The sequence below is a fragment of the Mesoplodon bidens genome (genome assembly GCF_964165515.1).
Source record: "Mesoplodon bidens genome assembly, chromosome: 1".
In the NCBI taxonomy this organism is placed as follows: Eukaryota; Metazoa; Chordata; class Mammalia; order Artiodactyla; family Ziphiidae; genus Mesoplodon; species Mesoplodon bidens.
The window spans coordinates 953,771-970,954 of NC_138176.1; the positions used below are offsets into that span (position 1 = coordinate 953,771).

The following is a 17,184-nucleotide window of genomic DNA, read 5'->3' on the forward strand; positions in this document are numbered from 1 at the left end:
CTTTATGTTCACTGCTTCACTGATTTCCTGTCAAAAAATGCTAACAAGCCTGGAAGTCCTTAAGAGCTTTACAATTTTTCACTTGTTCACCAGGACATTCCAGGAGCTGCATTTGTTTCCAGGCGGCGGGTGACACGCGCTCCATCACACCTGTCTGCCCCTGACTGATCGCCACCCGGGCCCTGTCGCTGCCACCGAGAGCCCAGCCCGATTCCCACCCAGAGAGCCGTCTGAGGGTGAGGGAAGGGCCCTGCCAGCAGCCCACAGTGGTGAGATGGAAGCAGAGACAAACAACCACCTGGATCAGGAAAACTGCCCCAAGCGGGGCTTTGGGCAAAGGAACAGGGGCCCCTTCACCAAGGAATCACATCAATACAGCCGTGACCCTGTGCACACAGTGAGCGCTATGTAGGTGGGGGACAGCCTGGGGACACCGGGGCGGGCAGCTGTGTGATCAGCCTGTGGTGGGCGGGGGAGCCGCGGCCGCGATGGGGACCACTCCTTACACCACACGGCTGCGCGTGGGCCACTTCCTGCACCCCCCCGCCCCAGGAGCTTCTTCCTGGCCCCTCCCCACACCCAGCCTGCAGACCCCACGCCCGTCTCACAGGCCCCATCACAGGAATGTAAATCACGTGCAAATGGACTGGCCAACTACACACCAAAAGAGAGCGCCCGCCAGCCCAAAGTAAGGAGAAAATGTGCACCAAAGTCAACACTATTTCATTGAGTTGGAACAATGTTACATTCAAAATCAATAAAGCCTTATTTTACGTAAAGAGTGAATTTTATACTGATAATATCTGCATAGGGCACATGTGAAATTGAAAATTATTCACACTCTGCTGTTACGTGCGGAACGTTAAGTTTCCTCAATCATAAGACATACAGAGCAATTTGTATGGCTTTTACCTGGAGTCAGCTTGTAATGGAAATATCCTTTTACAGTTAAATCATTTAAAGTTTGACTGCTTATCAGCCATTAACCACATGACTAGATATTTTTTAAAGTGTTATTGATGGATATAGAAAACTGTATAGACTTAAAATCTGCAATTAGATGAGGCATGACGTATCTACACACCTGTGAAACCAACACCACAATCAAGGTAACAAGCACGTCCATCACCCAGGGGGGTTTCCCTGTGTCCCTCGGTCCCCGGATCCCTCCAGTCCCTGTCTGAGGAAACCACTAACTACTTTCTGTCATTGCAGATCAGTTTTCGTTTTCAAGATTATACAAATGGAGTCACACAGAATGTGTGTTTCATCTGGCGTCTTTCACTTGGCATAATCTCTGACATCCATCCGTACCATCTCCTGTATCAACAGTTCTTCACCTTCCACTGCCGAGTGGTACTGTAGCTGGTCTATCCACTGACCTGCTGGTGGATGTTTGGGTCGTCTACAGTTTGGGGGTAAAGTTGCCATAAACACTTATGTGCAGTCCTTGTGTGGACATGTGCTTTCATCTTTCCTAGGTGGGTACCTAGTGGTGGAAAGGCTAGGTCATATGGTAGGTGTGCTTTTAACTTAAGACACTCCCCATGTGTTTTCCCCAGAGGTTGTGTGACCTGACATTTCTGCTGTAGCAGTATCTGAGAGTTCGGCTCTTCCTCACCCTCTCCAGCACTTGACGTGGTCAGTCTTTTCATTTAAGCCAATAGTGGAACATTTGTGATCTTTAACAAACAATGTGCTCTTCATCGCATTGCTCTAGTGACTAATGGTGTTGAGTATATGTTCACATGCTTATTTGCCATTTCTATACTTCGTCCGGTGAACTGTCTGTTCAGATCTTTCAGAAATTCAGTTGTCTGGTTAGTACTGATTCGTAACAGTTCTTTATGTGTAGTACTCTAGATAAAGTCCTTTATCAGAGGGCTTCCCTGGTGGCGCAGTGGTTGAAAATCCGCCTGCCGATGCAGGGGACGTGGGTTCGTGCCCCGGTCCGGGAAGATCCCACATGCCACGGAGCGGCTGGGCCCGTGAGCCATGGTTGCTGAGCCTGCATGTCCGGAGCCTGTGCTCTGCAATGGGAGAGGCCACAGCAGTGAGGGGCCCGCATACTGCAAAAAAAAAAAAAAAAAAAAAAAAAGTTCGGCTTCCCTGGTGGCGCAGTGGTTGAGAGTCCGCCTGCCGATGCAGGGGACACGGGTTCGTGCCCCGGTCTGGGAAGATCCCACATGCCGCGGAGCGGCTGGGCCCGTGAGCCATGGCCGCTGAGCCTGCGCGTCCGGAGCCTGTGCTTCGCAACGGGAGAGGCCACAACAGTGAGAGGCCCGTGTACAGCACAAAAAATAAATAAATAAATAAGAAGTCCTTTATCAGAGATATTCTGCAAATATTTTCTCTTTGGCTGTGAACTATTTTTGTATCTTTTGAAGAACAACCGTTTTTCATTTTGATGATAGCTTAATGTTTTCTTTAGTAGTAGTTTGCGCTTTTTGTGTCATATTTAAGGACTCTTTGCCAAAGCCAAAGTCACTAAGATTTCCTCCTATGTATTCCTGTAGAACTTTTACGGTTTTAGCTCTTATACTAGGTCTGTAGTCTGTTTGGGTTAAATTTTCATAAGTTTTGAAGTAAGGATTGAGGCTTTGTTGTTGTACATGGCCATCTGTTACAGCACCAGTTGGGAAAAGATTATTGTCCCCACACTGAGTTGCCCCAATACCTTCGTCAAAAATCAATGGTGGGGTGGGCCTGTTTCTAGATTCTCCATTCTGGTCCATGATCGATTTCTCTGGTTTTACAAGACTACACTGTCCTGAGTACTGTAGATTTATAATAAATCTTAATCAGGTAGTATGACTCCTCCATCTTTGTTCATTTTCAAAATTATTTTGGCTAATCTAGGTTCTTTACATTTCCATATAAATTTTAGAACCAGTTTGTCAATTTCTAGTAAAAAAAAAAAAAGAGTCTGCTCTGATTTTGATTGGTACTGCACTGAATCTTTACATAGATTTTGGGAGAAATGACATCTTAACAATACTGAGTCTTTCAATCCATGAACATGGTATATCTCTCCATTCTTCTTTAATTTCTCTCAACAGTATGTTGTAGTGCTTATCTTTGGCCTAAGTTATTCTAAATATTTCACATTTTGGTGCTACTATAAATGGTAATGTTATTTGAATTTCATTTTCCACCTAAATCATTTACAAGTTGACAGCTTACAAGCTGTAACTACATGACCAGATTTTAAAGACATAAACAAAATACTTTTCCATTAGCAAATCCATTCTGACTATTCATGAAAGCACTGCATTTTGTACTGTTTTTCCCTGAAGGAGATATTGTCCTCATTACATTCAATGCAGTCAATTCAGTAAAGTTGATCTCAAGCCTCAAACAATTTGCCCTTGGCTCTGGACTGTGTTTTCAAAACTACAGCACAGAGGGGTGGAGATATGCATTTGGAGGTGCAGTGTGATTTGGCTGGAGTGAAAGGGTGTGTGTGCAGGGATGGGGGCTGTAAGCTGTACTCCAGGACTGGTCACACCCTGGCTTCCTCATCCCAGGAGACTCAGAGTCTGCACTGTCTTCACCTCCTGGGTTCAGCCCGTTTCTCCTCAGTGTTCACTAGGGGACATGCCCTGGATGGCTCAGGCTCAGAGAGAGGAGGGCACAGAGTCAAGAACATAAACCCACAGTGGGTCACCACTCCTGGTGCACTGTGGGGACTGATGCCAACAAGAACTTCAAAGCCACATCCATAGGCCTTTCACATTCCAAACACCCCGCCCATCCCTTCCCTGCCTCCCTGATGGCCGTACCTCTTTTCCCAAAACTCTGCAATGGTTCCCTGCCGACCACTCAAATTCCTCTGCCTGATGCTCAAGGAATCTCCAGGATGCTAGCCTCCTCCCGCACTGTAATCTCTCTCACACAGCCTGTGTGCAACGGCCGGAACTACCCCCATGCACTGCCCACAGCCGCCTCTGTGCGTCAGCACACAAATCCACATGCCATCTCCCTGAGGCCAGGCGGCCCGAGCACCACCTCCACCTGCTCCTCGGTCCGTCTCCTCTGAGGTCACCAATAAGGGAAGGAATCTCTTCCTGCTATTTCTGTTTTTTACAGTTTGTCTTAAAAAGTCACAGTTCTGCAAAGCTTACAATGGGAAAATAGCAGTGCCCTGACCATTACAAGTTTCACTCCCCAGAGGCTATTACTCTCTTTTAATGGTTTCCTTTGGCATGTCCCTCCGTATCTCTAAAGCTTACAATGCTACTTCTTGATTTTCTAGTCTTCAATATTGACTACTGATTTTTCCACTGTGGAAGATGAGGATTTAACCCCTTTACACCACCTTCCTCCTTCATTCACATGACACACACACACACATACACACACACACACACTATCCCTCCTCATCCCCATCCTCCAGATAAAAACACATTTTTACTTAAATTAATAATCGGTATTTATATCATTATAACTTTGAAGATGCTCTTCACAATAGAGCCACTTATTTCGTTACAACTGCTTTTCCTCTCTTGAACAGCTCTTTGTTTTCCCTGGAGTTTGTTACTGCCTTCTTTTTTTGTTAACTGAGTTCTTTAATATACATTTATCGTAAGTCATTCACACACTCTCTAAACCTCATCTCCGTATGTTTCCACATCAATCTCACCTGCCTGGAGACTCTCTCTCAGAAACTCAACCAGCTGCATGACTGCTCTCTCGCCTAGTACATGGTTATCCTCCTGGGATCTCCCTTCACTACTGACCTGGGGGTTCCCTTGAGAGCTGAGAATCAGGCCTAGTACAGAGGAGCACACATCAGTGTTTCCCAAGCTGAACAGAAAGGGCGTCCACTCTTCACGCGCAGGGAGCCAGGTGCGGCCCTCTGCTAAGAGCCCAGCAGACCCCTGGTCAGGGCGGAGGAACCAACCCTCATGTCCGAGCTCTCTGCTCGCGCCCTCAAGGGAGCTGCTGTGCTCAAACCCCTGCTTCCTGTGCTTCCTGGATCTTTGGGTAGAGAACCAAAGCTTCCTGACAGAGGGCACTGGGGACATACTATTTTAAAAGGCCTTACATATCTGAGGTACCATTTTCATTTTTTCCTGCTTGCACGTTTATAAGCTGGCTGGATGGGAATTCTGGATGGAAATTCCGGCATGCCAGAGGTTAAGGCCTGTCTTTTGCCTTCCAGTGTGGCCTTGGAAGTAGGCACTGCCAGGGCCCCTGCTCCTCTGGCCCTTGCCCTTCCCTCTCTTCCCTCAGAGTTGCCCCATGGGGCTTCGGTGCCGGGTCTTTATGCCCTCGCTCCCTCAGTCACCAGGGTGGGCTGCCCAGGCAGGACACGGCCTCAGGGGGAGGCAGGCAGGGGAGGCCACCCAGGACCACGTGCCCCACGGCCAGCAGCAGGCCACCCCAAAGGGGCCCAGGGGGCACATCTCTGAGTCTGCCCTGGTCTTGTGCCCACATGACTGCCCTGCCTGGACTGCCCTTTCCCCTTCCTTCCCCACCCACTCCCACACATCCTTCAGGGTCTCACTAAATGCCATCCTCAGAGCAGCCTGCTCTCCACTCCTGTCACCATCAGGCCCCGTGGGCGCTTCCGGGCAGCAGACACAGGCACATCAGCTCTCTTCACACCTCACAACTGCACAGCTGTGTGTTTGCCCCAGCGTCCGCGAGGGCAGAGAGTGTGAGGATGTCAGGTCACATGTAGGGTCACATGCAGCATGTCACACGCTGTGGGTTGAGTGTTGCATGTCTGCATGTTTGCTCACTGGAGTGTGCAAGCTCCACGAGGGCAAAGAGCGTGAGTGCACTGTGTGTAGTGCATGGGGAATCGCAGGCAGCGTGGCGTGTGTCCTGTGTCTCTGCGTCCGTGGCACCCACAGTAGGCCCAGCACACAGAGCACAGCACGCGTGTCCTGCAGCCAAACTGAAAGGCTCCACCGCACCTTCGAGCTCCCTGCTGAGAACAGCAGACTCAGCTCTCAGAAGGCCGACACCTGTGGTCTCGGCTCTGCGCGTGCCGACACACCAGCAGGACCGGGCCAAGCCTGCCGCAAGGAGCCTTCTGCAGCTGCCCCCGGGCAGTCTTCTTGGTCTTTGGTGGGAAATGGAGGGCAGTGTTCCAAACTTCCTACGGCAGCCAGCAAGCCTCCCGGGTGCACCTAAAGGGCACGCCATCCTCCGAGACACATGTTCTCATCTGAAATGGGGCTTCTGGGGGGAAGTGGTGCCCAAAGCGAGGGGCAGGTACCAGTGCTCCAGAAATGGGCATTATGGCTGGAAAATAGGACCCAGGACTGGACACTCAGGGGTGTCTGGCACTCGGACAAGCTCCCTGTTAGAGAGGGGTCATCTCAGCCCCCAGAGGGCAGGCCACGTGTCCAGGATGGCAGGGCTCCTCCCACCTCCCATCCAAAACCCCGACTGGCCGACGCCACACCTGGGGTCCTGCACCCTGCCACCATGCTGGTACAGCAGCTATTGCCATGTTCCCCTCACTCCACCACCTCCAAACAGGATTGAGAAAAGCAGTTCCTTCCTCCTGGACCCTCCATCCCTCCCAAACAGGCCCGCCTAGACCCCCGAGGGCTCTGTCCTCTGCGGGACCCAGTGACACCTCCGTGCCCCAGCCAGTGGCCCTCCTTCCCTCTGGCCAGCACGCCAGCCACTCTCAGAATGTCTCCGGCCTGGGCGGCAGTCAGGACCCCAGGCTCTCGGGCAAGGCACTGAGGCAGCCTCATGGCCTGGGATTCAAGTCCAGGTGCGGCAGGGAAGCCTCCACGGCCTTGGCCACCTCCTCCACCCAGTGTGGGCAACGGTGGGCCGCGTGAGGATCCCGGGAGAGGCCTTCCATGGAGGGCTCCGCTGGAGCAGACACGGGGCCCTGCACACGTGCTTTCCGTGTCACCAGCACTCAGCATCACCTGTGGGACGGCCCACACAGGACCTGCGGCCACTGCTTCCCACGGCCGCGAGCAGGCACACAGGGGCCCTCCTGGAACTTAGGGCCGCACGGTGGCCTTGGGCACACAGAGCGCGGGGTGGGGCAGCGCACCGCCCCCTTCTTCCTGCCGCCCTGGGGTCCAGCTCAGGGAGCTCCCGCGCCTGGCGGTGCCCTGTTCCAGCCACCAGTGGGAACGGCCAGGGCTCTCGGGCAGCAGGGCCCGCTGTCGGCCATGAGACGCGTTTGAAGTCTGCGGTCTTCCCAGGTGAGTTTTCACCTCACGACGGCCCCACAGAAGGCGCCACACAGCACCTCCTCTGTCCTTCCCGAGGGGCCCCCAGTCCCCAGCCCTCCCGCCTTCCTGCCAGGCCCGCGGACCCAGACTGTGCGGCGACCCGATGCGCCCAAGCTTTCGGGGCCTCTGGAGAGGAGAGCCTCCGGAAGCACCCGGCCTGGCGTCTCCTGGGCTCCCGGAAGATCACCGTGTCCAAGACTTAAGCCGCATGGTTGCAGATGGCTCTGGACCCCCGGGGTCACACCCCGCTGGGCAAGTGGGTTTTCAGAGGCCCCAAGGGCTCTGCCCCACCGCTGGCCCTCAGCCAGGACACGCCCAGCTCCGCGGACGCACAGCCAGATCCAACTAGCCCGGCAACTGTCCTCCCCGCTTCATAGCCCAACGCCAGCTCATCCGTTAGAGGGAAATAAAAAAGCCGAGCCTAAATGCATAAAAAATTATGACGGAAGCCCTAAATAAGGCCCAGGCTGCAAGCTTATTGAGTCAAAAATCAATCAATCAATGAACAAGTGGATTAGGCGCACCTCATAAGTCCCAAAGAAATAATTTGCCCAGACACTGGGATTTAACAGTTGAGGACCAAATTCCAACACTTTTAGGAAGTAAATAATGAAAAATCAATTTAAAGAAAAAACAGATCAAGAACCCTGGACTCTGGCATGCGGACACATTTATTGCTGAGTGCCGTCTCTCGGCTGACCCGAAAACTTCGGAAGGTGTTTATTTACTTTCAGCACCTTCCAGAGATCAATATTTTCAATTTGGATCCGAGTTATTATTTCTCACATCACCGCAGCGGGGGGCAGAGTGAAGTGGCTCATATTTTAGCGCGAACAAGATCGATATGACCGTTTCACCTTCCCTGCGGCCCCTGCCGCCGCCCGGCCGCACATCACCACGTCCCACGGGGCTGCAGGGGCCGCAGCGGGAGCGGCCGTCCCCCACCCCCGAGGCCGACAGCCGTGACTTAGCTGAGCGTGGAGGGCCCGGTGCCCTCGGAAAACCAGTCTTGCTTCCCCCACTTCATCAGGCCTGTCTGGACCACAGGCGGGGCGAGAGGCTGGGAGACGGGGCGGGGCCAGAGGGGGCCCCTAAAGCAGGTCGGTTCCCTCATCAGGATGCACTTGCCCTGCTCCCCTTCCCTGGATCAGAGGACATCAGTAGCTCCATTACTTTCCTATAAATTTCCCCGAAGATCTTATCCAGGAGAGCAGAGACAGGGAAGGGGCGGGTCTCGGAGCAAGGAACCAGGCGGGTCCCGGAGGGCGTCTCCTCGGAAGGAGCGTGGCTTCCGGCCTGCCCCCTGCACAGGCACTGGGCCACCGAGGGGCGGGGAGGGCCCTGGGACACGACGGAGAAGAGCAGCTGCCACCACGGCTGGAAGGCAGGCCCAGACCCTCCTGCAGAAGGAGACCACCGGGGCCAGCGCGGACCCTCCAGACTTGTGCTCCCCCGGTGAGGAGGGGAAGGAGCCCCCAGATCAGGGAGGAGAAGGAAGAAGAGGGAACTGCTTTGTTGGTGACCTGCCTTCAAAGGGTCCTGGGCCCAGGAGCCAGCAGCATGGACAGTGGAGTGAGTGGGAACGCGGATGGACCCTCCAGGGTGAGGACCTGCTCGGGGCACACACAGACCCCCATGCCCACCCCAGGTGCAGGGCCTGTCCCTGGGCCTCCTGGTCTGACGTGGAGGGAGAAATGCCATCAGGCCACTGCGCCCTCTTGGCCTGGGGACCCGTGGACAGGTGGGTTTGCAAAGCGCAGCTTTAGGCCAGGGATGGAGAGATGCTTCCTGGAGGGGCCTGAAAGGGTCGCTTTTCCCAACTTCGACTTCATCCCCCGCCCGACCAGCGAGGCCACGGTCCCGGGGAACCTTTGTGAGCCTTGAATTTGTGTCAGTGGGTTTCTGGTCTGGCCGCACTCTCACCCCACAGGAAATGGCGCCCCCTTCCAGGGGTCAAGTTAACCGCGGATGAAGGTGGAGGCCGGCGGTGGGAAGCGGAGGAGGGCGAGCCTGGGACCCTGGGCAGCACGGGGCCTCCATCTTCCAGGCGCAGTCCCAGAGCCCCTCCCCCCGCCGGCCTTCCCGGTGCCCTGGGGACACAGGTGCCGGCCGCTGACCCGTCTGCCCAGATGCAACCCCACTTTCCGAGCTTTGAGGGGAAGTCGGAACCACCGCATGTTCAGGCAACGCCATGGTCACCAAAGCCGTCCAGGACACCCGCGCTGCGCACTCTCCCAGCCCGCGGACGCCTGCGTGGCTGCCTCGACTGCATGGCTCCCCTGGGCCCACGACCCCGGCCCGGCGCCAGCAGGAAGAGCCCTCCGACAGCCTCCGGCCCACGCTCCCCAGGCGTCACGTCCACTGGACAGACGGCCACGCGGCTCAGGTCCTGCAGGGTGACACTGGACAAGGGAGACTCGCGAAGGCGCCGCCAGAAAGGCCCCTCCCGCCACGGACGCGCGCGGTGCTGACGCGGTGCCACTGCGGGAGGGGAGGGGAGGGGAGGGGTGAGGCCACGGCACGGGGCAGCCATGCCCACCCCGCTGCAGAGACGGTGGGGGCCGCCTGCCCTCTGAGGGGGCGATGCCCTCCAGGCTCCCCGCCCAGTCGCCCGAGCTGGCCAGGTCGGGAGGCTCTGGGGGGTCCTGCCCAGCAGGCTGGAGCTGATGCCCGTGGCCGCCAGCTGCTCCACCAGCAGGTGCTTCAGGGAGAAAACCAAGCAAGGGCCTGCGCCTGCACCTCACGTGCTCGGAGCACCAACCCTCTGTACCGGGGGGCTCCCCAGGGACTTGCGTCAGTCCCACCCCTCAGGTGGCCCCTCTGGTACTGCACGTTGGGGTCTCTGGGCCAGGCTGCATGTCCTGCCTCGGGAGCAAGGCGCCTACCCCATTCTCCTCTTCTTCATCACAGGTGACCAGGTGAGGGGGGAGGATGTGGGGTCCCCAGGTGAGGGGGGCACGTGAGTGGCCACTGGCTGTGCCTGCTTGGAGCCTTTACTGGCCCTGACAAGCCCTGAATTTACACTGATAAACAGCCCAGTCTCCTTCCTCTGAGGAAAGTCCCAACCCACTTTGGGGCCCACCCTTGTAACTGAGAAGGTTTCTTCCAAGCATTCTTGTACGAATCACTTTTCTGACAAAGTCACAGATTCACATCATGTGCCCGACTATTAACGCTCTTCCACCGGACTCCATGGTTAAATCCAATGATGTACAGGGGGTGGTGCTCACACTGCCACTGCTGACGCTTCGGTCACGAGCACGCATGACAGACGCAGACGCGGGGAGCCAGGCCCTGGGAAGGGGCAGGATGAGCGTATGACAAGGAGGGGCCTTGGAGGGAGGAGGGAAGGAAGAGGCCCAGGAGGAGGACGGCTAGCACTTCTGACCTCTCCTGGGGCAGCCGGTCCACGGGGCCTGCGAAGCAAGGGCGCCCAGGGAGGGCAGGGCTGGTGCAAAGGGCCTGCAGTACCTCCAGGGGACGGAGGAGGGAAAGAGCAGGATGGAGGGTGCGTCGGGGTGGCAGCCACCTTCCTCGGGACGCGGGCCTGCAGAACGCGGCACCATCGCGGTCCAGGAGGGACGGCTGAGCGACAGCCGTGCCCCCTTCTCTTGGTCTCCTCTGCATTTTTCTTTTTAAAGGCATGTTTTGTTTAAGATGTTTTTTTCACGTGGACCATTTTTAAAGTCTTTATTGAATCTGTTACAATATTGCTTCTGTTTTATGTTTTGGTTTTTTGGCTGCCAAGCACGTGGGATCTAGTTCTCCGACCAGGGATTGAACCCACACCCCTTGCACTGGAAGCGCAGAGTCTTAACCACTGGACCACCAGGCAGGGAAGTGCCCCCTCCTCTGTGTCTGCAAACGTCCTACAGGCGCAGGTGAGGATCAGCCGGGTGAGTGGGACGTGGCCCCTGGCCTCACCCCACGCGTGGCGTCCCAACAATAACCGGGCTCATCCCACCACGTGGTGCCTGGGAGGGACTCGGGAGCCGCCGTGAGAACAGGGAGCGGGTGGGTCAGGCCTTGCGGGTCCCCCGCAGTCACACCTCAAGGGACCCCGCGAGGGGCTCACCGGAGCGCCCCCTTCTGGGCACTCCTGCTTGCCGTGAACACGACCCTGGAGACGGTCACCTTCCGTGAGCGCACCTGGCATGGCGGGAACAGAACCCGCTTCTGAACTCTCACCGGGGGATTAAAACTGGGCCACCTTGCCTCCTTCAGGCAAACACAAAATCACTGGGGGATGTCGGGCGCCGACATCGGCGAGGAGACCCAGGGTGTTTACCACCTCACCACGGAAACCGCTTGGGCGAAGGCCCTCCAGGGCGCTGGCTGCACAGCCCCACCCTTCCTCTGCTGGGCGCCCCACCCAGAAGCCCACGTCCGCTCCAGCAGCCTTGGGCAGGGGGCGGGGCTGGGGAGGGCGGGTGCCTGGGGGGCAGCCCCTCCCTCGGGGGTTCTCCTTCACTGTCGTGCCCTCCAGCCCACCCCTGCCCCCACCTCCCCAACTATGCCCCGCATGAGCCTTCTGTCTTCCCAGCCTCCTCTCGGGGAAACTCGCCCAACCCGCGGTCTTCAATGCACGTACACCCCGATGGCCTCGAGGTCTGTCCTCAGGCCGGCACCCCCCGTGAGCTCACAGTGGTGCATCCGTGGCTCTGGACCCACGTTGGGGGCGCCCGGGGCATCCACATCCAACCCACCACTGCATCCTGGCCCCTCTGCCCCAGGACGCCTCCTTCCCTGCTCAGAGCACGTCTGCCGAGCACCGGCACGCGCTGGCACCAGTCCAGGCCCCGGGCAGCACAGGGAACAAACAGGCTGCTGCTCCCGGACTCTGGATTTGAGGAGGAAGACACAGTCATCAGCGGGCCAACCCCAAGCACACCAAGGTGGCCGGTGCCCAGAGACGGGGGGGCCCGGGGTCTGAGGCGCCGCAGCAGCCCGCGAGCTCCCTCCGTCCCGTCCCGTCCGGCTCACCCGTGGCTCTGTCCACGCCCGGGGCCAGGTCCTTGGCCCATGATGGCGGTCAATGAGTTCCCGGGAGCGGGACGGGCGATGTCAGCGCGCCAGGCTGGTGGCACCTCTGAATGAACAGACTTCCAACTCGACTATCCCGAAGGACACGCAGGCGGGCAGGGACCCGGCCAGCGGGCAGGGCCTGAGGGAGGGTGGCCTGCCGCAAGACGCCCAGTGGGGGACACTCTGCCTCCTCAGGCCTGAGGAGACCAGACGAGCCACGTGCTTAAGTGAGTGGCCACTCGGGATGGTTCTTAGGAGCAGACAAAACTTCCCATAATCATTTTATTTACGTCTAAAACTTGCACTTTGAGCAGCTCCTGCTCGGGATGGGAAATACTGCTTTGCCGCCATCTCCTGGTGAAGATGAGCATCTGCAGGCTCCTGGTGTGCCACTGCCCCCAAGGACACAGCCCCCCAGCTCGCTGCCCACCCAGCCACAGCTCCTCCAGGCTGCAGACCCTGCTGGCCCAGAGCACCCCCAGGACGCCGACCCCCAGGACACAGCCCCCAAGGACACCGACCGCCAGGACACAGCCCCCCAGGATGCCGACCCCCAGGACACAGGCCCCCAGGACGCCGACCCCCAGGACATACAACCCCCCAGGACGCCGACCCTCAGGACACAACCCCCCAGGACGCCGACCGCCAGGACACAGCCCCCCAGGAAGCTGACCCCCAGGACACAGCCCCCCAGGACGCCGACCCCCAGGACACACAGCCCCCCATGTTTCCGTGAGCCCCCCACCGTTATGCTCATCAGCAGGTGCAGCTGCAGGTTCAGCTCTTTCTGGGAATAGCTGCGATATTCTGATGCCTATTAATACCTGTGACAGCATTTATGTACAAGATAAATTCATTTCAATTTCCTTTTTCAATTAATGGCCTATTATTTGAACCACACTCAGCTAAAAATATTGCTCCAATACTATTAATCTTGTAAAAATTAAATTTTCCTCCCTCTGACAGCCAGAGGCCACCAGGCTGGGGCGACAGGGTGGCCATGTACCTGGACAGCGCTGCCCAGGTCCCCTCCAACAGGACGTCCAGGGGACCCAGCAAAGGCGGTTCCATGCACGACACTCTGAAGGGGCGACGGATGAGCACAATGGGGCCGGGGCCGCAGGGCCAGGGCCAAGCAGGATTTTATCACAAGCCATTACGGTCCCAGTCAGGAGACGGGTGACAAACACACGCCTCCCCCAGGGAAGAGTCTGGGATGAGGTCCAGACCCGGAGCGTGGAGCACCGCTGGCCATTCCCACCCCACCCCCCGCCCCGGGAAACATGCCCGCACTGGACTGTGGTTGCAGGAGGGGACCGCCGGCAGGACAGCAACCCTGGAAGGCAAGCCAGGCCACAGCCTCGCAGAGCCAGCCAACACACCCACCCCTCCTTGGGCAGGCTGGACCTTCATCCTTAACTCCCAGACACTGTCCAGTCCTACAGACACCTGGAGCCACAGCCTCAGGGCCTCAGACCTGGGCTTATCCCCATGTCTGCTGCGGTGCTGTCCCGTGCAGGGTCAGTCCTGCCCAGGGAGGCGCCAGCCCCGAGCGCCGTCCCAGACTGGAACCAAGCAGGATGGCCCTGTCACCGACTAACGTGCCATCAGCGTACTTAAGACCAAGAGAGGAAAACACTGCCGGTTCTAACTGAGAGATGCTGTGGCTGTTAGATGCACCCTGGTCTCAGATGTAAATGTGACAGTCGACTCGTAGAAGAACAGACTGGATGTAATATCGTCCTTAGGTACCTCAATGCACCAACCAGACAGGAAGATCTTCCGGGCGTGTCATCTGTAGTGTCTGCAGTGGTTGCAGATTACTCCACCATGTGGCTGGTCCACAGTGTAAAAATACCTAATTCTGGGTACTTAAAATTACTTCCAACTTTTGTTATCACATAATTTTTGATGACCATCCTTATACACAACAGTTTGCAAGACGGCTACTTCTCCAGTGAAGCTGCTGAGTGACGGGAATGCTCTGGCAGGTTTCTGTATTCCGTTGCAAACTGTGAAATCACATTTTAAGATAAATCTCTGGGGATAAGCAAGACCAAAATGGAGCTCTCAGCCCCCAGGTGCCTCCAACACAAACCTTTTCTCAGCCCACCAAGCATTTGGCTGGAGGAGAGACGCAGGTTTTACGTCAGCATGTCACGACAGGTGACACAAAACGGACCACGGAGAACTAGAAAACTCAGCATTTCAAAAAACTATGGAAAACTTCCACAGACAGAGACAGTGGGAGCTCCTGGCCTTCCTGAGGCCGCAGTTTCTGTGCACAAGAGCCAAGGCCCCGGCCTCCACTAACAAGCTGATACCCACACTTCACTGTTGACTCAGCCCCAGGCGCACATAGAGCCCCAGAATAACTCCCTCAGCGGACGGATGGCCTCCGCCCCAGGGAAACAAACGCCTCCACTCTCCCTCGGCCACCCACCCCTGCCTCAGTCTCTGGTCCACTGGGGAAGGCGTATCAGATATGTCAGCCTTTCTGAGAAATCAGTTTGATTCCGTTGATTTTCTCTAATATTCTATTTTCTATTTCACTGATTTCTGTCTTATTTTATGATTTCCTTTCTTGTGCGGGCGTTGGTTAAATTTGCTCTTCGTTTTAAAAACTTCTAATGTAAGCATTTGATGCTAGAAATTTCCCTCTAAGCACTACTTTAGGTGCATCTCACAAATTTTGAAGGTTTTTAGTTTGTTTTTCGTGTAATTGGAAATAATTTCTAATGTCCTTTGTGACTCATGGGTTATTTACAAGTTTCTTGTTTATTTCCAAATATTTGGGACTTCTCCAGATACCGTTTTTATTTACTCCTAATTTAGTTCCTCTGTGTGGCCTCAATCTCCCACACGTGCTGAGCTGCGTTTTTGGCTCAGATTTCAGTGTGTGGAATGTTCCATGTGCACACACAGTCCAAGACTCGTCCAGGCCCCAGACCGCCTGTGCTCTGGCCGCCAGGGTGGGAATGCCTGAGTCCTCGGGACAGACCCCCTCCCAACCACAGGAGACCCTGCACCCACCCCAACAAATGTCAGAGCGACTCGCCTTCCCAGGGATGAGAGTGGAGGCCGACAGCCCCGCCTCGCCCCTTGGCATGCCACGTGCCACATGCCACATGCCCTGTCCACGTCCCAGGGCTGCGCGTGCAGCCGCCAGTCCCGTGTCCCACGGAGGCCCGTGAGCTCACGCCGGCTGTCAGGGACTGTGCCAGCTTTCCCGCACACGTAGCTCTGACACGGGTACCCACACGATGGGCTGCCACATCCCCCTGGGGAGCTGCCCCCTGCGCCCTGGCCCCGTCACAGCCCTTGCTCTGAAGGCTCCTTCGATATCAACTCGGCCACTCCTACCTTCTCAGAACCCATGTGGATGGTCTTTTTCTTCATCCTTTTACTTGTAAAATACCCATCTTGCCACCTAAAGGAGACTGTGAGGACCCGAGCATGGTGTCCACAAGGCACAGGCGACCAGGGCCACGGTGGGCCATGGCGGCTCTACTGGCCGAGCAGGGACCGAGGCCTCTGCGAGGGGGAGGCGACGAGGGGCCCCGCTAACCCGCCAGCAGCAACCCGGGGACGATGCTGACCGCCTGATGCTTGTCACAGTGACTGGATCTATGGGGTTTACACGTTGTATCAAACTCTGACAGATCCCAGCCATGACCTTTTCAAGCCCTTTCCTCTCCCGGCCCTCCTGGCGCTCCAGAGACACCACCTGACGTCCTGGCACTGGGCGAGGCCCATCGCCAAGTCCTTCTTTCTCCACAGCTCTTGCGGCTGTGGCCCTTCAGGGAGCTCTTCCTGACACTGTGGCCCTAACGTGCTAACAGTGTGGTTCTCATTCCAGACGCTGCAGTTTTCATCTGAATAAGTCCCACTTGGGGAAAGCATTTTTATTTGCAGGATGAGCTGCAGAGAGGGAGCCGTCGGGGAGAAATGGGAGAGAGAGGGGGGCTGTGTCCCCGCCCTCGAGGCCTTGGTGGGCCCGCCACCGTGGGCTGAGGCCCCTGCAAATGCGGGGAGGGTCCCCCGGCCGAGCAGTGTGGCAGAGGCAAGACCCCGGGGTTGCAGGATCTTGCAAATGCAGCTAAAGGCAGAGACACGAATCTACAGTCCGTGACTACCTCATAACTGGCAGCAGACACCCCGAATTTAAGGACTGAAACCTGGCAGGAGCCTCTCTAAGCAGAGGGGAAGCGCAGTGGCACCTCTGCCCTGGCCGCGCTATGCAGGACGCTCTTCCCAGCCCCCACTCCCCGCACGCAAGCCCCGGTCCAGGCAGCGGGCATACGGTCACCTGCTGCCGGATCCCTGGGCCAGGGATGCCTTGAGGAGGGGACCCAGCAACCAGCACCTGCACCTGAAGCAGGGACGGCGTGAGGGGAAGGCCGCGGAGGACAGATGACACACGACACAAAGGAGCACAGGCGGCCTCAGGGCTCCCCAAACACGGTGAGAGCCTCCCACCAGCAACGGCCACTCAACGCCGGCCAACCTCGCTGCTCCGAGACGCCCCTGCCTGGCCCTGCACCCGGCACACCCGCGGCCACCATGCCAGCCGGGGCTGCTTCCCCGGGCATCCGCCATCCCCCAGACCACTGTCGCACTGTAATTCACGCACGGCTGCCTGTGCCCGTGACAGAGCTGGCCACCGAGCCTCTTTACGTAATCAGAGGATGGCAGCTCCAGCAGACGCTTGGCTTGTCCAACGCTTCCTCCACGGAAGGAAAGAGCGCTCACCGTGAAGTGCTCCTGGGACTTGTAGTTTTCATCCAGGTAGACCCGTGCCCTGTTGTACTCTTTCATTGCATCACTGGACAGCAGTTCTCTGGAAGGCAAAGAGGGAGCTGTTTAACGCACAGCCACACGGACACCGCACCCTCTTATAGGAGCGCTTACAAAGCACAGGAATGGCAGCTTAGAAACCACG

General features: G+C 56.8%; 1 protein-coding gene across 4 annotated transcripts in view; it reads right to left on the reverse strand.

Annotated features, from left to right (window-relative positions):
• Window positions 1-17,184, reverse strand: part of INPP5A (inositol polyphosphate-5-phosphatase A) — a 180,801-nt gene that overhangs the window by 77,376 nt on the left and 86,241 nt on the right. For all 4 annotated transcript variants that reach the window (XM_081251364.1, XM_081251363.1, XM_081251365.1 and 1 more), the window contains exon 4: window positions 16,995-17,082. In XM_081251364.1, the coding sequence (XP_081107490.1) occupies window positions 16,995-17,082 (88 nt within the window). The remainder of the gene's footprint in view (window positions 1-16,994; window positions 17,083-17,184) is intronic.